General features: G+C 42.4%; 1 protein-coding gene across 4 annotated transcripts in view; it reads right to left on the bottom strand.

Moving 5' to 3' along the window:
• Positions 1 to 2618: 2618 nt before the first annotated feature.
• Positions 2619 to 26230, bottom strand: part of gabrg2 (gamma-aminobutyric acid type A receptor subunit gamma2) — a 75538-nt gene continuing 51926 nt past the window's right edge. The window contains exons 7-10 of one of the 4 annotated variants that reach the window (XM_058415368.1): positions 20944 to 21096; positions 12589 to 12794; positions 11765 to 11788; positions 2619 to 6237 (exon numbers count right to left, since the gene is read on the bottom strand). In XM_058415368.1, coding sequence (XP_058271351.1) covers positions 5959 to 6237; positions 11765 to 11788; positions 12589 to 12794; positions 20944 to 21096 — 662 coding nt within the window. In that variant the 3' untranslated portion in view covers positions 2619 to 5958. Of the gene's footprint in view, positions 6241 to 11764; positions 11789 to 12588; positions 12795 to 20943; positions 21097 to 26230 lie in introns of all 4 variants that reach the window. The other 3 variants (XM_058415367.1, XM_058415370.1, XM_058415369.1) reach the window with 3 other exon arrangements.

Here is a 26230-nt window from a genome sequence, read left to right on the forward strand (position 1 = left end):
TTGCTAAAATGAAATGAAGGTTTATGGCCTCCAGTTTAGCATTGTGGCTAATCATGTGCTAGCATCATGTTGGAGTTAGGGTAATTAGCAGATTCCTAGCTCAGATAATCCAGAATAAATAAAGCTCTTCTCTCTCTTCGACAGGAAGTGAAACACCTTACTATTAGAAAATAGCAGGAATGTTCACTCCTCATGTCTTTTCTGACGTCTCACTCTGATTATGGGATTAATGGAGACTTTTTTTTATGGGCTCCATATGAACACCTAGAATAAATCATGCAACAGACTTCACCTTTTTCTGCTATAAAAAATAAACATTGCTGTTTACATGTCTTTAAGAGATGATGAAGTGATTTCAGACTGATGGATATGTTATTAATAAATTATTGTACTAAAGCTTTCTTTAACACAATTTCAACAGCTAAAACAAGTTAAAAAGCTCACAAACTATTTTACAAACTTTACCACTGATATATTGCGCTGTTATAAATGGCTTTATTCTGCTTGCTTTTATTCTGTTACTTAAATTACACATTTTTTTCGATCTGACTATCAAATAGAATTGTGTTTTCTTCTCACTGAACCCGACGGATCCAAACAGGTCTGAAATCGCACCAAGCACCAGCTCTCGTAAATTTTCATTCACACCAGTGATGCCTTTGTCTCGTCTCATTGCTCCACAGATTCGATTTGAGTTCCTGCAGCCACAAGAGTGTGTGTGTGTGTGTGTGTGTGTGTGTGTGAGAGAGAGAGAGAGAGAGAGAGAGAGAGGGAGAGAAACACGTCTTATTTTCAGCTGAAGGAGGTGAAGCTCTTGCTGTCACTTGGAGTTTGAGAGTTCATCAATCGTCCCTAAGCTCAATGCTGCACTTTATCCAGAAGCGATTTAGCGATGCAGGTGTAGGAGTGTGTTAGTGTGTGTGTGTGTGTGTGTGTGTGTGTGTGTCACTGTAGGTCCACTAGCAAGAAAAGTGCACTTATAAAAAAAAGTGGTGTCTTCATGATTGATCAGATTTCCATCATGAACAGAAAGGTATCTCAGGGGGGTTCTGTAACTCTACTTTAGGAGACTGTCATGTTCTTCATGGTGTCCTGGTTCCTGATGCTGGCTCTAACTTCACTCTGTTTCATTCTGCTGGTGTTTGCTAGAACCAGCAAATCCCAAAGCGACCCTTCAGGAATCTGAAGGACACCAAAGGCAGTTCCTTCAGGATCCATTAGAAGGGGATGAGTTCAAACCCCAGTAGTGTCACGCTGCTCCTGGACCTGAGCAGGACCCTGAACCCTCGACTGGTCAGGTGTAGAATGTGAAAGTGTAATGAAGTGTAACGTCTCACTGCCCCGAGTCACTCTGGATGAGGACGTCTGCCAAGAGAGCAGAATGTAAAGGATTTAACGAGCTCCGAGCCGGGACTCATTCAGTGTGGGGAGGGTTACTATGGGGATAGTTACTAGTGACTTTTTCCATAGTAACCATAACTATGGGGACAGTTACTATGGGGACGGTCACTAGTGACTGTTCCCATAGTAACTGTTACTATGGGTAGGGTTTCTATGGGGATGGTCACTATGAGGATGGTCACTAAAGAATTCATGTCACTAAGCATCTTTATATTACTGTACATATTCAGGATATAAATAATAAATTCAAAATTTTAAATGATCCTTAATGAGCCAGTCGGAGGAGACCCTACTGTTAGGGTTACTGTGGGAAGGTCACGATGGAGAAGAATAGCAACAGGAGGTTGCCAAGGTGATTTTAGTGAGTGGAGGTGACCATGGGGAAGGTTACTTAAAGGAGGGTCACTTCAGCAAGGTTTCCACGGTGACGCTGCTATGACTGTAGCAAGATTTCACAAAGCTTGATTCTGTAAATGTAATTCTACATTTCCCTCCAGTGCTCTGATTGACAGCAGCTGACTCCTCCCACTCCTCCACCACTAAAACATGCTTCAGTTCCACGAGCAGTGGTGGCTAGCATTCAGCTTTCTTCTCGTCGGTTCTCTGCAGTGACCTCAGAGATCCGGAGCGTTTCATCTCGGGCTTAACCGGGATTAATGGAGCTGGTCAGCCGCCGGCGTCTGAATGCAGTGAAGGAGCGGTGATTCACTGAGTCTCCGCTCTGTTCACACAACACCAGCAGAAAACTTTCAGAGGATGTGAATGTGTCGATCTGCTCCAAGCCTCAGCTGCAACAACATCAGACTTTCTGCCTCATTTAGCTTGGTGTTCAGACGCCTGAGCTCGCCGGTCCGACTCGTTTAACCCCGGTGATTCGAGGACACACAACTGGGACGAAATTTACACACGGCTTCATGGTGGTTTTCTGTCTGTACCGACATGTCACCAAATTAAAGCAGAAAAATCTGTGACTGTGTGAGTGTGTGTGAGTGTGTGTGTGTGTGTGAGTGAGTGACTTTGATTTACAGCATGCAAGAATATTTCCCCAAATGTTAATAAGCCGGAGGAAGAAAACTAAAACCAAACACTAACACACTAAATGATCATGATGTACAGCAGCTTGAAATTTGGACTTTTTAAAAATCTGATTTTTAGTTTCTTTTAATTCATTTTTAATATAATAAGTAACAAAATAAGTAAGATAAAATAAGAGCAAGCCGTCCCCACAACAGTTCCATACATGTGTTTATTTTCCTGTGTTAATATTTATAATAATTACGCTTCAGGTCAGAAAGTCGTGTCCTGTTTCTCCGTCGCTGAAAATGAAAGTCTCTGTTTTTCGTCCCGGCTCTCGATCCTCTTTAACGCGTCCTCCTGCGGCTCCGTGTCTCTGCCCCGGTCCGATCTCCACCGCCGCATCCATCATCATTAAATCACATTTTCAGCTTGAGTAAAAGTTCGTTAAGGAGAACGGACTCGATATAATTGTGCACAAATTACCCAGAATCCACTGCAGCAATCTGACGGTCAGCTTTTCAAAATAAAATACATTTAAAATGATCAGATTTCAGTTGATCACCAGTGTGAGTTCAGGTCGGGTTTTTATTCCTCAGAGTCCTCCGATTTGTTCTGCTAGCCAGTTAGCGAGGCAGCTAATTAGCAAAGGAAACACACGGTAGCAGTAACACTGTCAGGGACACGCTGCTGTCCAGCTCCATAAAGGAAAGTCGATAACGGCTCTGTGTTAAAAACATCACGAAGAGGAACGTTGTGGTCCCTCCTGACATCATCACTACTCACCCACTGGCAAGAACAAGTCACATGGTTTCCTTCCATGTTTACAAAAAAGTGGCGTCGTACTGACCGAACATGTGAAGATTTGATTCATTATGAAAAACCAGCTCACATTTAGGACGTATCATTGAAGTATGCTAATTAAAGAGAAGGCAAAAAAAAAGCTAGCTAATCTCTCAGACAGTGTTACATGTAGCTAGCTAGCTAACAAAAAAAGAAACACAGCTGGCTAGCGTGGCAGTTAGCTACAATCACAAAACACACACAGAACCCAGATCACACCCTAACCGTTATGCTTCACCTGTCCTGCTGTAAAGATGATGTCAGGAAGGATGGCCACGCCCCCGCAGGCTCATTATACAAACAAGAAAAAGTTCAAGTGCTGCAAATAAATAGAAAAGAAATGACTTTAAATATGTTCATGAAATCCAGACAAGAAATTTGTTTTTCATTTTTAAGTGATATAAGCGGTGAATTTTATATTCAGTTCATCATCGTTAATGGAAAATTGTTAAATAAGTTTGCTTTTTTTAATGCTGCATGCAATAGATAATAAATAAATCACTACATTGTACAGTATTAAATATTTACATCCTTTGTACAGATCGTTGATTTTACCGTCGCTCGTAAAACACGGCAGCTAACGAACAGAAATAAATACTGAATAAATAAATTTCACATTTCATTTTTTTTTGTGTAACTAATTCATAAATAACTTTCAGAGTGGCCCCTTGACTTCTGACATCAACTAATGACATCACTTCCTGTTCATTCAAAGGAATTCTGGGAACTCTAGACTGGACATGCATATCTAAATACTTCACCGAGTCCCTGATAGGAGTGACAGAAGTGCTGAGTCGAAGCCCCGCCCCCAAAAATGTGTTGCTACAGCCTTCGCTTTGTTCACGACGACACGACGATCAAATAAACACGACGACAAAAGCTGAAAAACAGGAGTCTAACTTCACAATGAGTTCCATACTTGATATGAATGTAGGTGTGATTAAAGCTATGACCACAAGCCCCGCCCACTACCCTCATCTTTAACAAATCACAACCAATTAGCAGCCTTTCTCACTCACCTCAGAGTGTGACAGCAAAATAACATGACAAATGGTCCTTGTTCCAATCCTGCTCTCAGCGCACCCTCGACGACTTCCCCTTGCCGACTTCCCCTAGATCGAATCCCCACCTCCATTTTAAGGGTTTAACTACTCGAGTCAGATCTGATTAAGACTCGATTGCACTCAGTCTAATGGACTAGACTTCCCATTATCTAGTGGACAAGACCTCACACTATCTAGTGGACTACATATCCTGAAAAATATCTTGGTCTGCACAATAACTTCCATTATATAGTTTACTACATCTAACACAGTCTAGTGCACTTGGTCTCCCTCAATCTAGTGGACTACACTTTCCATAATCTAGTGATATGGATATGTGAATACAGTGACAAACTACATGAAGGTGAAGGTATCAAAGTCAAGTAAACTTTAGCCTCCTAACCCCCTACTTAGTGGACTAGACTTAATAACTAGCACTCTAGCACACTAGATAGCCCAGCTAGTGAACTACATCTCCTACATTCTAGTGGACTATATCTACAGTCTAGTGGACTATATCTACCATTTCCTACATGACTAACTTTCCAATTATCTGGTGGACAACTGACACTATCTAATTCACTAAGTACTACTGACTAGTCTACATCTCTCACTATCTAGTGAACTACACCTTTCACAAATCCAGGTCATAGCAGTTATTGATATCTCTCACTAGCTAAGGGACTAGATCACCCACTAGTAGGTAGCTAGTCTACATCTTGTCACTGTAATCTCATTATCCAGGGCTCTACATCTACACCCACAATCTAGTGGACTTGACCTACCGTCTTCTACCTGACTAGGGTTAGGGTCCCTATTATCTAGTGGACTACATGAGTATTTCAATCTAGTGGACTATATCTCCCTCAGTCTAGCCACATTGAATCTATAATCATCACAGAGATATAACACTACCTAATGTACTACACCTAGTAATCTACACCTCCCACAATCCTCTGATATTTAGTCCATGATCACTTACTATCTAGAAGACTAGATCTCATAAGTCTATAGCTTCCTCAGTCTAGTCTACATCTTTCATGATCTCATTTACTCCACTGTCTCAACTACATATTCATCTCCCACTATCTAGGGGACAAGATTATCTTCAGTTTAGATGATAACACATCCCAGTGTGTAGTAAACGTAATCCATCGTCCTCTAGCTGAACAGATCTCAAATTATCTAGTGGACTACAACCAAATGAAGCAAACCCTCCCCCAATCTACACAATCTACTGGACTCCATTTCCACCAATCTAGTGGACTACACTTCCCAGTACTGCAGTGTTGCTAGTCTATAACCATTTATGGGACTAGATTGTGACAATCTAAAGAACACCACACCCAATAATCTAGTCTATGTCTTTCACTAGCTAGTGTTCTAGTGCTTTTGGAGAAGTGTGCACTAGTGTAACACAGGTAAGAGGAAGTCGACATGGGCACAGTGTAACAGGACGGAGGTGACGAGAAAATGTTTGTGATAAAGATCGTAATAAAAAGCAGCGTTTGTCTGATTAGCTTTATACTATATGACTAGCAGTAAGTTGTATGATTAGTAGTATGCTATAGGATTAGCAGTATGTAGTATGATTAGCGTTGTATGTTTAGCATCATGTTGTGTGGTTAGCACTGCGCCACAGACATAGCAGCGGCGCTCACAAGTACAGGTACGAAACCCAGTAGACGAGGTTGAAGAGGCCGAAGGCGGTGGGGAAAAAGATGCGCGCATACGAGTCGATCTTGGCGATGCGGATGTGCAAGCGGCCGTGACGCCACGCCCCCGAGCGACAATCTTCAAAGCAGCAGAAGAAGCTTGTGCAGTCTTTCCCGTCCAGACACTCATAGCCGAACTCCTCGTCACGCTCCTGCATGTGGGTGGCGTTGTTCATCTGGATGGCCGTGGCCGAGCGTGGACGGATGTCCACCGTCGGGTTCTGCTTCAGTGGGGACAAAAGACAACAACGTCCAGTTAATACGTGAGCATGCATACATCTTACATTAGCACTAACTCTGAGAGAACTTACACTAGTGCTGGGCAATGCTAATCACAATTATCTTAAAATGATCTTAGCGGAACAATAAGCGTAACACCAGCTTAATTTAATCGGCTCAGCAGAAGGTATTCTCTAAAAAGCTAGTGAAGGTTAGCTGTAGCTACTGTGTAAATAAACCAGCGGTTCAGTAATGCAGCATGCTAGCTAACATTAATTACCCTACAGGATGGACACGGGGTAGAAACCGGGGTAAAATGATGAAGTGATGTAACTGTGTAGTGAAGCTGGATGAGTGTATAAACTCCAGTGTGAACTCTGAGCTGCTGACGCTACTGCTGCACAGGAAGGAGTCGTGGTGTGGAGAGGAAATCTCTCGCCGTTACGGTGCTCTAATGAACTCTTCACTCTCGCTAATCGCAGGACGCGACTTCGTCCGTTTCACTCGTCCACACTGTCGCCTTCTCTGACATTTAAACGAGACGCTCTGTGTTCCTTAATCTTCCAGAAGGTTCCTTTAGACTGAGTACATCTATCTGTGGGTTTACACTCACTTCACAGAGCTGACCTTTAAAACTCACATGCAGTGCATCATGGGTAAAGCTAGCAGTGTGCAGGTATCATCTCACTCCACAACGACATTTAATTAAAACTGTATGATATTATTATGGTTCTTATTACTGTTACTGTTACTGCATTACACTCTACTTTACTCTGTACTACTAAATAGTAGTTATTAGTAGTAGGTAATGCATTTCCCCATAATGTCATGTACTATACAGCTCTATACTCTACTACTACACTACACTCTCCTACACTCTACTATACTACACTACACTAAACAACACTCTACTATACTACACTACACTAAACAACACTCTACTATACTACACTACACTAAACAACACTCTACTATACTACACTACACTAAACAACACTCTACTATACTACACTACACTAAACAACACTCTACTATACTACACTACACTAAACAACACTCTACTATACTACACTACACTAAACAACACTCTACTATACTACACTACACTAAACAACACTCTACTATACTACACTACACTCTCCTACACTCTACTATACTACACTACACTAAACAACACTCTACTATACTACACTACACTCTCCTACACTCTACTATACTACACTACACTAAACAACACTCTACTATACTACACTACACTAAACAACACTCTACTATACTACACTACACTAAACAACACTCTACTATACTACACTACACTCTCCTACACTCTACTATACTACACTACACTAAACAACACTCTACTATACTACACTACACTAAACAACACTCTACTATACTACACTACACTAAACAACACTCTACTATACTACACTACACTAAACAACACTCTACTATACTACACTACACTAAACAACACTCTACTATACTACACTACACTAAACAATACTCTACTATACTACACTACACTAAACAACACTCTACTATACTACACTACACTCTCCTACACTCTACTATACTACACTACACTAAACAACACTCTACTATACTACACTACACTAAACAACACTCTACTATACTACACTACACTCTCCTACACTCTACTATACTACACTACACTAAACAACACTCTACTATACTACACTACACTAAACAACACTCTACTATACTACACTACACTAAACAACACTCTACTATACTACACTACACTACACTCTCCTACACTCTACTATACTACACTACACTAAACAACACTCTACTATACTACACTACACTACACGACACTCTACTACACTCTACTATACTATACTACACTCTCCTACACTCTACTATACTACACTAAACAACACTCTACTATACTACACTACACTAAACAACACTCTACTATACTACACTACACTAAACAACACTCTACTATACTACACTACACTAAACAACACTCTACTATACTACACTACACTCTCCTACACTCTACTATACTACACTACACTAAACAACACTCTACTATACTACACTACACTACACTAAACAACACTCTACTATACTACACTAAACTAAACAACACTCTACTATACTACACTACACTACACTCTCCTACACTCTACTATACTACACTACACTAAACAACACTCTACTATACTACACTACACTACACTAAACAACACTCTACTATACTACACTACACTAAACAACACTCTACTATACTACACTACACTAAACAACACTCTACTATACTACACTACACTAAACAACACTCTACTATACTACACTACACTCTCCTACACTCTACTATACTACACTACACTAAACAACACTCTACTATACTACACTACACTAAACAACACTCTACTATACTACACTACACTCTCCTACACTCTACTATACTACACTACACTAAACAACACTCTACTATACTACACTACACTACACTAAACAACACTCTACTATACTACACTACACTACACTCTCCTACACTCTACTATACTACACTACACTAAACAACACTACTATACTACACTACACTAAACAACACTCTACTATACTACACTACACTAAACAACACTCTACTATACTACACTACACTAAACAACACTCTACTATACTACACTACACTAAACAACACTCTACTATACTACACTACACTAAACAACACTCTACTATACTACACTACACTAAACAACACTCTACTATACTACACTACACTAAACAACACTCTACTATACTACACTACACTAAACAACACTCTACTATACTACACTACACTAAACAACACTCTACTATACTACACTACACTAAACAACACTACTATACTACACTACACTAAACAACACTCTATTATACTACACTACACTAAACAACACTCTACTATACTACACTACACTAAACAACACTACTATACTACACTACACTAAACAACACTCTACTATACTACACTACACTCTCCTACACTCTACTATACTACACTACACTAAACAACACTCTACTATACTACACTACACTAAACAACACTCTACTATACTACACTACACTAAACAACACTCTACTATACTACACTACACTAAACAACACTCTACTATACTACACTACACTACACTCTCCTACACTCTACTATACTACACTACACTACACTAAACAACACTCTACTATACTACACTACACTCTCCTACACTCTACTACACTACACTACACTAAACAACACTCTACTATACTACACTACACTCTCCTACACTCTACTATACTACACTACACTAAACAACACTCTACTATACTACACTACACTAAACAACACTCTACTATACTACACTACACTAAACAACACTCTACTATACTACACTACACTAAACAACACTCTACTATACTACACTACACTAAACAACACTCTACTATACTACACTACACTAAACAACACTACTATACTACACTACACTAAACAACACTCTACTATACTACACTACACTAAACAACACTACTATACTACACTACACTACACTCTCCTACACTCTACTATACTACACTACACTCTCCTACACTCTACTATACTACACTACACTCTCCTACACTCTACTATACTACACTACACTAAACAACACTCTACTATACTACACTACACTCTCCTACACTCTACTATACTACACTACACTAAACAACACTCTACTATACTACACTACACTAAACAACACTCTACTATACTACACTACACTAAACAACACTCTACTATACTACACTACACTAAACAACACTCTACTATACTACACTACACTACACGACACTCTACTACACTCTACTATACTACACTACACTAAACAACACTCTACTATACTACACTACACTACACGACACTCTACTACACTCTACTATACTATACTACACTAAACAACACTCTACTATACTACACTACACTACACGACACTCTACTACACTCTACTATACTACACTACACTAAACAACACTCTACTATACTACACTACACTACACGACACTCTACTACACTCTACTATACTATACTACACTCTCCTACACTCTACTATACTACACTACACTAAACAACACTCTACTATACTACACTACACTATACTCTCCTACACTCTACTATACTACACTACACTACACTCTACTACAGTACACTACACTCTCCTACACTCTACTATACTATACTACACTCTCCTACACTACACGACACTCTACTACACTCTACTACACTCTCCTACACTCTCCTACACTCTACTATCCTACAGTACACTACACTATACTATACTACACTCTCCTAAACTACACTTCTGTACTACACAATATTGTTCTTCAGAGTACTAAAGTGTACTAGATTTTATTCTGTAAGTTATTTTCCTTCCCAGCAGCTTGGTAAGGACTGAATCTGAGGATCCTGATCTGCTTCTCTTCAGGAATGTGTTTTGCCCAGCACTAGATCCCTTGAGGGTGCATATAGTTCCTTATGAACAAAGTCCACTAGTTTCAGATTGATCTGCAGCTTGCTCAGAGTCGGGTCACGTGACTTCATTCTCAAACGGCATGTGCAGGAAAGCAGCAGAAATAAAGAGCAATAAACACCAAGTGCAGCTTTAACGGCGTGAAATCAGACAACACTGAGAGTCAGAGTCTCTCTCTCTCTCTCTCTCTGACCTTTTTATTTTAGTTAATTTGAATTAATTAAATTAAAATTATTAGGTTGAAATAAAAAAAAACTTAAAAAAGAACTTAAATAATACTTCTGCAAGACTGAAAGATAAAAGAATTTACAGAAAAATATTTAGATATTTAATGGTAGATTGATGCAGTGAACAGCTTTAAAAACATCAAAACCTTATAAACTTCAGCAAATGTTTTTTTTGTTTCAGATGTTTTATTTAAATCTCATGACTTCAGTCTTCAGGTTCCACTGTCTAATTAAATAACTGATGGACTCTCGTTTTATCCATCATTCATTTGTTCAATTTATTTTGTATATTATTATTATTATTATTATTATTATTATATACAAACTATTATAATATTAGTATCCAGTATCATCCTGAGCTAAAAGTTATTTCATTACAGAGGTGTAAAATTCTCATATTGACTTTTTAAAGCTTGTTCAGAGTAAAGTGTGTTAACGAGGTTGTCTTTTTCAGGCTGTTAAAGCTCTGCTGACTCCTTAAACAGTGTCAGGTTAAAGCCACACACACATATACACACACACACACACACAGGCAAGTCAGTACGCGAGGAAAACGGGAAGCCGCCATCTTTAATTAGCAAAATAATCGTGTTAAGGAGCTCAAACAGGAGAGAATTAAAGTTGTGGTGTTTTTTAGCTGCTGCCTTCTTAGCGCAAGACATTTAGCAGTTATTAGCAGTAGCATGATGATAATCGTGCTTGTGTAAGGAAACCTTATAGGTTAGCTTAAACAGAGACAGTAGACACACACACACACATATACACACACACATGCAAAACTCATACACAAGCAAAAATACCTTCGAGGGAAAGAGCCGGAGGAGCTTTCGGTCCAAACAGGAAGAACAAAAAGAACACGTCGAATTAACAAAAAACAGAGACAAAAAACAAAAAGAACTCCAACAAAAAAACAACACGATATCAAAAAAGTGATGAATTCACAGAGAACTCACTGCACACACACACACACACAGACGCTAATACATTTCAAACATTCAGAACATTTAAAAGACACGCAGGAGGAAGAGCTGAGAGTCGATCTGAAGATTCCACTCAGAACTCGACTCAAAACTCTTCACACTTCAAACTGAACCAAACGTCCACAACGCCAGCAGCTGAGACCAGAAAACCTTCCGCGCGTGAAGCTAGAGTCCTGGAGCTAATGTGGCTAAGCCATAACGGAGGCTAGTTATTAAAGAAAAAGAAAAATAAAGAACAAATTCTTGTTAAATTATTTATTTGTTTTTAAAAGCTTGAGAAAAGCTTAAAAAAATAATATTTCAGGAAAATGTGATGATTTAAATTATTTTAAAGATATTTTGGTTTTTAAAACCTCAAATTATTCTGAAGTTAAAAATAAAATAAAAAGTCCAGCCAGATCTCCCCCTGAGCAGGAGAAAGGCTCAGGAAGTGGAGCTGATTTCTGAACTCGATTCTCCTTCAGTAAAATTCAGCAGAGTTTCAGCTGCTGAGCGTTTCAGCTAATCGACTCGGTCACTACTCGGATCGGACGTTTCGTTTTGTTCGTTTTATATCCTTATATTAATGTGAAGACCAGAACTCTGTGAGGTTTAGAGCCGTTCGTCTCGCTGTGTGACGCTCCGAGCGTGTGGAATTTCCTCACCGGGTTTTTCTTCTTCTTGTCCTTGTTTTTACTCGGCTTGCGGTTGCTCACGAAGTAGTGCAGCGTGCCGTACTCGATCAGTGCCGCGAACACGAAGATGAAGCACACAGACACGAACAGGTCCATGGCCGTCACGTACGACACTTTGGGCAGCGACTTCCTGGCGATGGTGCTGAGCGTGGTCATGGTGAGCACCGTGGTGATTCCTGCAAGGAGAGAAGGTTAAAATAAAACACTCTGAAGATTGACTGAACCCCAGCCCCTGTGACTAGCATTGCTAGCTTCCGGTCACCAGTGAGGTCAGCAAATCAAACGCATTTCTGCTCAGAGACGAAGGTGCATGAATTCCTGTGCTCCTCTCGGTACCTGTCTGGCTGAAGGAACCCTGCTGGAGTGTAGAATTAATGCCTCATTAAGATATGCATGAGGTGTGTGGCGGGGGAGCGATCAGCGAGAAGAACCATCTGCTCCATCACTGAGAGGACGATGAGCTCTGGGGCTCCAGACCACCGCTGTTATTTGATGAAGAAGAAGGAAGTGCTTTAATTAGCGAGGACCTTTGCTAATGAATTCGCAGTGCAGATGTTCGGGCGGGGTCGCCTCCATATCAGAATCGAACGCTTTCCTCGACTTCAGTGAGATTATAAACACCAGGATCCTCGCTTTCCAAACTTATTGCTCGGAAATCAGACTCTTCATTATTTAAGGAACAGACACAAATACTGAAACTGAGTCTGACTGGGATTATGGTCACTAAGCTTCAGTCTGATTGGCTACAGCTGCAGTAGGTGTGGGAACTGAAGTCTGTCCACTCGGTGGCCATCTTGGCCAAGATTCTATTCAGTCTCTTTTGATTTTCTGCCCAGTTTTGGTCTTTATCTCCCACTCAACAGTCAGAGAGAGAGAGAGAGAGAGAGAGAGAGAGAGAGAGAGACAGACAGAGAGACCAGAGAGAAAGAGAGAGAGAGAGAGAGACCAGAGAGAGAGAGAGAGAGAGAGAGAGAGAGAGAAAGAGAGACCAAAGAGAAAGAGAGAGAGAAACAGACAGAGAGACCAGAGAGAGAGAGAGAGAAACAGACAGAGAGACCAGAGAGAGAGAGAGAGAGAGAGAGAGAGAGAGAGAGAGAGAGAAACAGACAGAGAGACCAGAGAGAGAGACCAGAGAGAAAGAGAGAGAGAGAGAAACAGACAGAGAGACCAGAGAGAAAGAGAGAGAGAGAGAGAGAGAGAAACAGACAGAGAGAGAGAGAGAGACAGTGAAACAGACAGAGAGACCAGAGAGAAAGAGAGAGAGAGAGAGAGAGAGAGAGACAGTGAAACAGACAGAGAGACCAGAGAGAGAGAGAGAGAGAGAGAGAGAGAGAAACAGACAGAGAGAGAGAGAAAGACTTTTTTTTTTTTTGACTTTTTACAGTCCTTTATCATACATAGATCATGGTGACTCAATAAATAAACAAATAAATAAATATTAAAACCATTTCAATAAAATAGTTTCAGTATAGCAGTGGATAGTTAAAAATAATGAGGATTAGTTCAGCTCTGATGTAAAGCAGAGCTCTCCTCCTTCAACAGCACACAGAGCTTTCTCCCAACACCACACTGCCTCAAACATCAACAGGTCATTCATACTCTTATAGAAATTAAAATCAATTAAAATTCTTGATTTCATCAGTCTGGAGAAAATTCTTATGGCATCACAGTCTGTGTTTTGTGCCATCTTGTTTTTTCCGGCTCAGGTATATCACCATTTTGGCCTGACCAAATATAAAATTAATCAGTTGGCACCTGAACCGGTGTTTCCTGACAAACTTAAAACCAAAAATAAAACACTGAAAAGTAAAAACAACATTAAAAGACCTTAAAATGCTCCGTAAAAACACAAACAGTGGAAGTAATCTGGAGCAGTGAATAAAAACATGAAAAACTGTTTCTCTCTGTGAACAAAAAGGACAATCATGTGCAACATCAGGATTTAAAACAGAAATAAGATCAGCAGAGAGAGAGAGAGAGAGAAACAGACAGAGAGAGAGAGAGAGAGAGAGAGAGAAACAGACAGAGAGAGAGAGAGAGAAACAGACAGAGAGAGAGAGAGAGAGAGAAACAGACAGAGAGAGAGAGAGAAACAGACAGAGAGAGAGAGACTTTTTTGACTTTTTACGCATCTTTATTTACACGTCACATATAAGTCACAGTGACTTAATAAATAAATAAATAAATAAATAAATAAATAAATAAATAAATAAATAAATAAATACGTATTAAAATATTTTAAATATGAGTGATTAGTTTAGTTCTGCTGCAAAGTTAAGTTTCCTTTCTGCAACAGAACACAACACATTCTCACAACACCACACACATTTAAACATCCAAGTCATTCATACTTTTATAAAAATTAAAATCAATTGAAATTCTCGATTTGATCAGCCTTTTCAGAATTTTTATGGCGTCACAGTCAGTGCTTTGTGCAATTTGGTTTTTCCGGCTCAGGTATATCACCATTTTGGCCTGACCAAATATAAAATTAATCAGTTGGCACCTGAACCGGTGTTTTCTGACAAACTTAAAACCAAAAATAAAACACTGAAAAGTAAAAACAACATTAAAAGACCTTAAAATGCTCCGTAAAAACACAAACAGTGGAAGTAATCTGGAGCAGTGAATAAAAGCACGAAAAACTGTTTCTCTCTGTGAACAAAAAGGACAATCATGTGCAACATCAGGATTTAAAACAGAAATAAAAGAGTTCACAGAGATAATACAGTGTAAAATCCTCCACTGGAGGTCGGCAGCTTTTTTTAGTTAACGGTGGTTTATACAGTGCGTCCACTCTGGTTTAAAATCATCAGTAAAACCATGTACACTTCTCCATGGGGTGTCCACCCTCCCACTCAGCTTCTTCTTATTTAAAACCTTTACACACGCTCTGTAGAGCAGCTTCCCCGACACTGACCCAAAGTCCATCTCCCCTTCGCCCCGGCACTCCAGGAGGGGGCCTGCACACCCGTCGAGGTCAGGAGTGGTCAGGAGCGATGTTCAGCTGGGGAAAGGGTTCGTCCTCTGTAGGACCAGTCTCTGTGTGTGAATAGTCCATTAGCTGAACACGCTCCTCTGATGTCAATGCAGATCTCCAGCGGTGTAGGAGCTGATTGACAACACGCAGGGACCGCAGTCCCATACGCGCTGCCAGGTCCTCTGCCCTCGACAAGTCCGACCCCGCGATGTTCACAAGCTCCCGGAGCGTTATAATCCCTGAGGAGATGAGAGTTCTGGACAGTGCAGGGACGGTCACACTGGAGATGTCCAGTCTCCCGCCGTACACCAGAGGTTCCTCCAGCAGCCAGTGTAGCGTTCTACAGCCCTTGTTTTGTTTCTTAAAACAGTTCCAAATTTTAAAAAATCCACGGTAAAAGGCTGGTAGTCCAGAAATGTCCAGCATTTTTGTGTCCATTAAAAACAACGCTCTGTCCAGCCCCAGTCCTTGAACTGTGCGTAGTAGTCCACTGGCTGCTGCTCTCCATACTAAGTCTCCGGGTCCAGTGAGGAGTCTCTGGATGAACTGGAGGCGGAAGGCTGCGGCTCTGCTGGACAGCTGGACCAGCCCCTGTCCTCCTTCCTCCTTCGGCAGATGAAGCACACTCTGTGGAATCCAGTGTAGACCGTCCCAGAAGAAGTCCACCAGCAGGGCCTGGATGTTTGCCAGCAGGTTCGGCGGCGGATCCACGCATGCCAGCTTGTGCCAGAGGGACGACGCGGCGAGGTTGTTGATGACCAGCGTTCTCCCCCTGTAGGACATCCTTGGAACCAGCCGCTTCCACCTGCTCAGTCTGCCCTTCACGTGCTCTACAGAACCTTCCCAGTTTTTACTTAAAAACTCATTGTTCCCCAGGTAGACACCCAAGTATTTAAAACCACCTCTTTTCCACGCTAAGCCTCCTGGTAGTGACGGTTGCCCACCTCCCCACTCCCCAACTAAAATGGCTTCACCTTTAGACCAGTTAACTTTGGCGGAGGATAAAATATGAAAGTCATTTAAAATATCAGTTAAAACATTCATTCATGTCATTCTGTGTGTTTATCATCACTACCAGATCATCTGCATAAGCTGATAAACATATTGAGGCATTAGCGTGTGGAATATTAAAACCAGAGAGATTACTTCTTAACTTATTTAAAAGAGGTTCAATAGCTAGAGAGTACAACATTCCAGAGAGGGAACAGCCCTGCTTGATCCCCCTGTACACTCTAAAAGGAGCACATAAACCACCGTTAACCTTCAGTACACTCTCAATGTCACTGTACAACACCCTGATCATAGCTATAAAACCTGGGTTGAACCCGAAGGCTTCCAGCACCTTCCACAAATATTCATGTTCAACCCGGTCAAAAGCCTTTTCCTGATCTAGAGAAATCAGACCAGTCTTTAAGCCCAATAGCCTGGAGACGTCCAAAATGTCACCAATTAGATACACATTATCGAATATGGACCTATCAGGCACACAGTACGTCTGGTCCTGGTGAATGAGCTGCTCCATTACCTTAGTCAGTCTCGAGGCTAATGCTTTTGAGAGCAGCTTGCAGTCAGTGCACAGTAGTAAGACCGGGTGCCAGTTTTTCAGGTGGGTCAGGTCTCCCTTCTTCGGTAGCAGGGTCAGGACGGCCCTCCTGCAGCTCAACGGGAGTTCACCTCTCCGTACGCTGTCCCGTAGGACATCTAGCACGTCCTGCCCTATGACGGCCCAGAATGCCTTGTAGAACTCAACAGGGAGACCGTCTATACCTGACGCCCGTCCATTCTCCATCCCCTGGAGAGCCTCATGAACCTCCTCCAGCGTCAGCTCCCTGTCTAGCTCTCTCGCCGCTCGCTCAGAGAGCTTTGGCAGGTCCATGAGGAAGCTGTCCTCCACCGCTTGTGCCCCTGACCACTCACTGCTGTACAGCTTCGAGTAGAAGCTTACTGTCTGCTGGCGAATTTCAGTGGGCTCAGATACGAGATCCCCTGATTCTGTTTGCACAGCATGTATAAATCTTTTCTGTCCATTCTTCTGCTCTAAACTGAAAAAGAACTTTGAAGGAGCATCCATCTCAGCAGCGCTGTTAAAGCGTGAGCGGACCAGCGCCCCCTGTGCTGTAATGTCTAACAGGTCGTTCATTTTGGATTTCTTACGTTTGAGGGCTTCAATATGCCCTCGATTTCCAGTGGCCTCCAAACGCTGGAGCTCCACTATTTCTATCTCCAGAGCTTTCAGAGATCTAACAATGTCTCTTGGGACATTGAGAGTGTACTGTTGACAGAATTCTTTGACTTGTGCTTTTGTCACATCCCACCACAGCTGAAGTGAACTAAAAGCTGCCTTCTCATGTTTAAAACAATTCCATAAAAAAATAAAAGACTCCCTAAAATTAGCATCTTCTAAAAGAGCAGTGTTAAAATGCCAGTAGGCACTCCTAGGTTTAACCTTCTCTTTAGTAATAGTACACTGGACCATACTGTGGTCAGAGATACCTACTGGAACAATAAAACACTTTGTAAAAAACGTCAGCTGATGTTTAAAACCATAAAAACGATCTAATCTCGCCAGGGAGAGTGTGTTATCTATGGCATGGGCCCACGTGTACTGTCTCTTGTTCTTATGAAAAGTTCTCCATATGTCGCTCAACTCATGGGCCTCCACCATCTCCCACAGACGCTTACGGGAAGCCATGTGAGGTTCTGTGTGGTTCCGGTCTAAAATATCTGTAGTACAGTTAAAATCACCACCCAGAATTAAAATTTCTGCAGTGTTGCAGTCAGCAATGACATTGTTCAGAGTATCTAAAAACATCATCCTCTCCACTGCACTGGTGGGAGTGTACACACAGATAAAAACTAAAACCTCATTCTCATAAAAAGTTTTCACTTTTAAAAGCCTCCCATTTAAAAATTCTTCAACTGAATAAGAACAAGGAATAAAACTGCGAGCAAAGAGCAAGGCGACTCCACCACTGAGTGTTGTGTTATGGCTTAAAATCACCAACCCATCCCACTCCTTCACCCAATCAGCAGCATTGCTGGTATCGCTGTGGGTTTCTTGCAGCATGGCAACGTCAATGTGCTTCTGCTTTAAAACTTCATACAGTTTAGCTCTCTTGATTTGCTCTCTTGCCCCATTAATATTTAAACTCGCAATATTAACTCCTTTCATAGAAATAAATAAAATAAATAAAATTAAACAGAGGGTAAAAAACACTCTACCATAAAAAAACACCACATTAGTCATCATCAGAGTTTTCCCTGTTCACTCTTGTGATCAGTTTCTTCAGACGGAAAATTTCAACATCAATGAATGCACCTTCTCTTCTGAAGAACTTCACGTCGTGAATAAACTGCTTACGGTCCGGGAAAAACTCTTTAATATCATCAGCGCTGTACACAACATGAACCTGTTCCTCCTGAGAATCGAACATTAAAACAGTCTGACATGCAGTCATCACTGTCTGATTCTCGTTCCCCCATCTTTGTGTCCTTTTTTGCCTGCTTTTTTCCCCGTCCCTTACCTTGCTTTTTCCTTTTATTCGGCACTTTAAAGACGGGCTCATCCACCATATCCACGTCTCCCCCGTCCCCCTGCACTGGTGTAGTGTCCGGTGTTTCCGGGCGGTCTCTCTGCACCTCCGTGCCTGCCTCTGCCAGCGCAGGCAGCTCCAGCACTGCTCCAGAACCCACTGAGCTCTTCTCAGTGGAGCACGGCTTCTCCCGGTCCGGTTGAGCTGAGCATGGCTCTTCCGTGGCCGGTTTGGCCGTGCATGGCTTTTCCGGGGCTGTTGCAGCTCCAGTGGGCTTCTGGGTTGCAGGCTGGGCTTGGGGCTCACTCTCTTTCGGGTCTGGTACAGCAGCAGCTCCGGGGCCCTCAGCAGCCGGCCGAACTGTAGCCGCAGGGGGAACGACCCCAGCCGACTGAGCTGCGTCCTGCCCCGGTCGCTCAGAAACACCGGGGTCACTCTGCCTCTCAGGGCAGGCCCGAGCAAGATGACCAGTTTTTCCACATTTAAAACACTTAATATCTGTATCAGAAGAAACAAACAGATTGTAGTCAAAGCCTTCAACTCTGAATTTAAAAACGGCATTCAGCTCTTCCACACCTTCTTTAAAAACCATGATGACCATTCTTCTAAAAGAAACCAAGTGTTTAACCAGTGGGGACTTACAGCCAAGAGGGATTCTCTTAATGGGGGAGACGATTCACCCGTACCGAGACAGTTCTTTACAGATAGCTTCATCTGAAATAAAAAGAGGGACATTGGACAACAAGACTTTCTTAGCTGGGGAACTGAGGGGAGAAACCAGTATTTGCTCATTATTAACAATGATGCCTTTCTGAATCAGATTTCTGACTTTCTCAACATTATTCAGAAACACCACAATGGCACTGTTCATTCTGGAGGCAGAGACAATGTTCTCATGCCCCACCACGTTACCGACTGCTACACAACATTCTTCAACACTCACCGGACACACAACACGGACACCGTGCCGGACACACAACACGGACACCGTGCCGGACACACAACACGGACACCGTGCCGGACACACAACACGGACACCGTGCCGGACACACAACACGGACACCGTGCCGGCGAGTCAAACTCTCACACAACCTCACGGTCGGATCCGCCATAACCACGCTTCACCGACACGCTACTCACACACACCTGCACACACACACACGCGCACACACACACACACACTCACACACACAGTTATTGTCCGCACACACTCACTCACACTCACACAATAAGTACATTAATATTCCGAGATTTTAAACGGAAAAGAATTGCACTTTAGTGCCGAAAAAATTGGCAAAACTCCAACCGCTCTCACGCGCTCCACACACCACACTCGCCTCTCCGCCGCGCATGCGCAGAGAGAGAGAGAGAGAGAGAGAGAGAGAAACAGACAGAGAGAGAGAGAGAGAGAGAGAGAAACAGAGAGAGAGAGAGAGAGAGAGAGAGAGAGAAACAGACAGAGAGAGAGAGAGAGAGAGAGAGAGAGCAAGACATAGAGAGATAAGCCCCTCCTACCCAGAGGCCAGTTTTCCAGGTGAAGCTCCTTGACATTTTTCCAGCATGTTCTGTATCTGGGGTCAGTGGGGGGAGAAGCTGCTCTTACACACTGTCTCATTTATATTTGAAGCAGAGCTCCTCATGCCAGGATGAAGATGTTCTGCTCTTTCTGGAACCATGTTGTGTCACAGTTAAACATGTCAAGAAAAACCTACAGCAACACTAGTGACACTGATGCTAAAAGCCATGGCCTGGGGTCATCATGTTCAATGAAAGATTTTGTGGTATTTAAGAATAGAATCAAAATGTCGGTACCTAAGGATGTGCGAGCAGGGACGGCGTCCTTGTTGATCCAGAAGGAGACCCAGGAGAGGACAACGATCAGGGTGCAGGGGATGTAGGTCTGGATGGTGAAGTATCCCATCCTCCTGCTCAGGTCGAAGAAGACGGTCAGCACCACGTACTCACCTACAAGTACACAAACAACATGTCTCTTATTTCTTTTTATTAATCCATCATTTATCCTAAAATACTCAGAAAAGCTGCTAACATGGTGTATAGGCTCCGCCCACCTACCAGAGCCTTCTGTACATTTCAGAAGCTCTTGATATTTTGAACTCTCCACCTGAAAGTCTTCATCATGCTAGTGCACCATTCTGAGAGAACATCCTAAGAAGAACCTGAGCACACTACAGAAGTCACCTACACGCCTCAGACACATCCTCGAGATATAAGGAGCTCGAGGTTGAAGATTCCTGGCAACAAAACCACTTTAAGGCCTAAACAAAGCACCTGTTTTCTCTAAAGAGCCAGCAGGTCAGTGGACCGGAGAACATCTGAGGTTCTGCTCATCTGAAAACAATTCACCAGGAGGCAGAACACAACCAGAGCACTGGAGTTCAGCTCTAAGGCTCAGCTCGACTCCTACAGTGTGACCTTAACACCTGACGTTCTTCTCACTGGACCAGAAGTGAAGGAGTTGTAGTGGAGACTGAGTGAGGAGAAGTTCCTCCACATTTAGATTCTGGGGTATTTATACAGCCAGACATGAACTGGGACAAAATTACAATTATTGACCAAAATATTCAGTGAGGTGAAGTCACATGATAAAAAAGAGACATTTTGTGTTTTAAAATCAAACAGCATTAAAAAACCCCAGAGTTTCATTTTTTATTTGGTGTTTATGTAAATCACATAACACAGCAGACAACTGGCTCCGCCCACAAATTACAATTCTGTGCAGGAACCAGAGTTGTTCCTCAACCCTCATCCCAGTGGAAGTGAAGTGCACCCATGCTGACCACATGAAGACACACATGATTTTCATTCTGCTGATTGAACACCAGAGCACATGGAGGAACCTGCACCTCGCTGCTACGGAGCTGCTCTTCACCTGCATTCAATCCACTGACGAGCCGTTAGATCTCAGATGGAGTCGAGTCAGCAGAAACCGGCGGCCCAGCGTCCTGCAGCCCTCATTAATAACTCTAACGGCCGCCGCAGGGATCTGCTGCAGGGACCCGCCCACCTCGCTCTTCCCAACACTCATTACATCCTGGCAGGACGTGAGTCTCGGATAAATGGATATCGACAAAGAAGCCGTCTGTTAGGAGCTGGGCGTGTCAGGAAGGGCCCGAGAACGAGAACCTGAGAAGAAAGCTTCATGTTCCCAGCAAACTTTACGCTGATAGAAATAAGCCTCAAGAAAACGTCACCACATCTACATTTATTATTTTACATATTATTTCACATTTTTAGTATTCGGTTTATTATCATGAAAGAGCTGTTGCTATGGAAACGATAAGGTATCAGAGTGAGTACATTAATATAAAGCTGCGCTCCAGTTAGAGCTGCTGTTAGAGAGAATTCATCACCACCTGATCCACCAATCAGAGTCCAGAACTCAGCAGTGTGTGTGTGGAGTAAATGATTCTACACTGTAAGTTTGGTCTATTAAAGATGATGAAGATGAAGAAGAAGGAGTCTCCAGTGCGAGTCCCAGGTCGTCAGAGATGATTTCAGTGAGCAGGCCTTCAGGTGGAACAGTTTTATAGATCGCTGACATCAGCACTTTATTTTAATGAATCAACACATTAAGAACGCCACCTTTCATGGATTTTCCTCTCCACTGATATAAAATGGAAAAGTGGCGTGTTTTGATCTTCTGAAAAACAAAATGTCTGCGTCTGCGTCTCCTCCGGCGTCTCCTCCGGTGCTGAAATGAAATATTGATCAGGAGACCGTGAGACTGTGGCGTTCTGCCGTCGCCTTCCTGCAGACGGAGTGAAGGAGTGAGAGACGCCGCTCTTCTCTCTGAACACATCAAACATCAAAGCCGCTCCGTGAGGGTTTTTTTTTTTTTTAATGAGAAAGCAACCGGCACAACACCTCAAAGCCTGGAGATCTCATCTCTGTCAGCCCGCTTCCTCCTAATGGAACAAATGGTGGCAGTGATAAAAAAAAATGAATAATACATCACAAACCTTTCATCTTCACACGCCCACGGCACAGTCCTCTGCTGGGAGCTCTTCTTTTCTCTTCGTTTCTTTCCTTTTCTTTTCTTTTTATTTTTCAGTCTTCTCTTTGGTGCAGTGTTTGTTGGTGAAACCTCTCCAGGGTGTGAAGGTGTTAGGAATCAGCGTGAAGCGTCTGAAGGACGTCCAGTAAACAGTTACCGTGGCTGTGGGCTTCTGAACTCAGGATCAAAAGGTTTAATGGAAAAAGTTGGGAGTTAAATGGAAGGTCCACGTCGCCGCCGCCGGGGATGAGTAAAGACCAGGATAACGTGGCTAACGAGGAGCGCTCTGGCGCAGTAACCGCATTAGTGCTCTATTAAAAATGTAATATATTCAATTAAACACTGCTTTAAAACAAATCTGGGAAGTGCAGTACAATCCTCCTCTGAGCACTAACTGCAAATCTACTTACTGTATTTTATTTTATTTACTTAGCATCTAGTTATCATCCAAATCATTCTGCCAGAAGCTAATCCTCCTGCAGCCATTTATTTATATATCACAGAAAGGTCTAACTAAATTACACAGAATTAAAAAAAATCAGGAAATAGTAATACAGATGCAGGTTCTGAAATAAGTGGAGCATGTTTACCTTCATTACTAATCTACCGTTAATGAATAAACATGAATATGCAAATGAGGAACGCCCCCATCGTCCCGAACCCAAACTGAGGTCTGATGTTAATCCGGCTCAGCTCACCTGACTGCTTCATTTTAACACCAGACAAAATCCAAAAAAAAAAAAAAGTACTCCATCAGGTTACCATGACAACCATGAAACATCAGCCACATCAGCAAGCTAATAGCACATGCTATTAGCACGCAGGTAATAATTTGCATATCCGTATCATCTATCACACGTGTAGCTCCGCCCCCGAATCTGGTTTTAAACACAGTCACAGAGAAACACTCTCTGTGAAATTTACTAAAAAAAATTGTTCAAATCCTTAAAAAACATTTCTAATTCTGGATTTTTTTAAATTCAGTTTTCTATTTCTGTAGAATAAAAGTGTCATCAAATTTTTAGGAACACAATTTTACTACCAGTTTATCAGCAACAGTAAATATTGTCATCTACACCAATCAGCCATAACATTATGACCACCTGCCTAATATTGTGTTGGTCCCCCTTTCACTGACGCATTGAGGCATGGACTCCACTAGATCCCTGAAGGTGTGCTGTGGGATCTGGCACCAAGATGTTAGCAGCAGATCCTTTAAGTCCTGTAAGTTGTGAGGTGGGACCTCCATGGATCGGACTCATCCACAGATGCCGGATTGGATTGAGATCTGGGGAATTTTGAGGCGGAGTCAACACCTCAAACTGGTTGTTGTGGTCATCAAACCATTCCTGAACCATTTCTGAAAAACGTGACTCATCAGACCAGGCCACCTTCTTCCATTGCTCTGTGGTCCGGTTCTGATGCCCATGTGGCCATTGTTGGTGCATTCGGTGGTGCACCGGGGTCAGCATGGACACCCTGACCGGTCTGCAGCTATGCAGCCCCATACCCAACAAACCGTCCTGCACTGTGTATTCTGACCCCTTTCTATCAGAACCAGCATTAACTTCTTCAGCAGTTTGATCAACAGTAGCTCGTCTGTTGGATCGGATCACACGGGCCAGCCTTCTCTCCCCACGTGTATCAATGAGGCTTGACCGCCCATGACCCTGTCACCAGTTCACCACTGTTCCTTCCTTAGACCACTTTTGATAGATACTGACCACTGCAGACCGGGAACACCCCACAAGAGCTGCAGTTTTGGAGATGCTCTGATCCAGCGGTCTAGCCATCACAATTTGGTCCTTTTGGTCAAACTCGCTCAAATCTTTACACTTGTCCATTTTTCCTGCTTCTAACATCAACTTTGAGGACAAAATGTTGACTTGCTGCCTAATATATCCCACCCACTAACAGGTGCCATGATGAGGAGATACTCAGTCTTATTCACTTCACCTGGCACTGGTCATAATGTTATGGCTGACCGGTGTGTATATCATGTGTCACAATCTTATTCAAGAATCATGATGGAGAAGGAGAGAAAAAGAAGAGAAAGAATATGAGGAGAGAAAGAGAAGAGAAGGAAGAAGAAAATCATATGCACACAAATAAATGAGTAAATAAATAAAACCCAAACAAACCAAAAAGGAGTAAATAACTGGGAAAAACAGCATGAAAGGAAATAAAAAAATAAAAGAAAACAAACAAAGTACAAAGAAACAGATCAGTCTCCCTGCCATTGAGACTCGAGCTGCTTGTGTAACCCAAAGAGGAGAGAATTCTGTATTTTTCAGTAGATTATTTATTTACGCCCTCTCTTTATTCTGTGCTAAAATTGCCGGTGTGATGCGTCTGTGTCTCTGCAGTCGGACTGAGGAGGCAGTGAGATATTGAGCGCAGCATCCTAATCATGATCTCACATCTTCCTCGTGCCAGCGCGGCAGTGGTGGTGGTGGTGGAAATCTCCCCCAGAATAATCTCCTTCCCCGATAGAGTTATGGAATGTAATAATAACTCGTCCATGCGGCTCGTTTATCATCCTGCACGCTTTAGAACCTGCGGGACTCTCAGGGGGCGAATGGGATTAAGCAAATAACACTGACTCCCGCCTCCTGCCTCCACTGCCTCAACCACATTACACCCCTAAATAAGAATTTTCTCTCCAATTTGCAGCCCGGAGCAGGGGCTTATGGGACGCGGCAGAGTGCTGAAACATCACTCCTGATGCCGTGAGGCTCTTACCATTGCCAGGGAATAAACTTAGCCACGGAATATTATCGCTAAACTCACAGAGCTAACCGGATAACACACTGGATTCTCTACCTCAGATCACGCTAACCTCTTCTACTGACTCTAAACACGTTAAAGAGTTTTGTTAGTGAATTACAGGTTCAGAGATTTAAAGGTAACTTCCTGTCTTCTTCTTCTTCTGCTCCTCCCTCTCATGAAGCTCTGCGTGATTAGCATTTATACATTTATACGTTCAATCCCAGAAGAAACCAAAAGAAAAGATAATGGGGTTTTTATTGCTGCGCTGCAAAGCATTTTAGTGTAGCGGCTATAAAAACTACAGAACTAATTTAT

Source organism: Hemibagrus wyckioides, linkage group LG18, assembly GCF_019097595.1.
Source record: "Hemibagrus wyckioides isolate EC202008001 linkage group LG18, SWU_Hwy_1.0, whole genome shotgun sequence".
Classification (NCBI taxonomy): Eukaryota; Metazoa; Chordata; class Actinopteri; order Siluriformes; family Bagridae; genus Hemibagrus; species Hemibagrus wyckioides.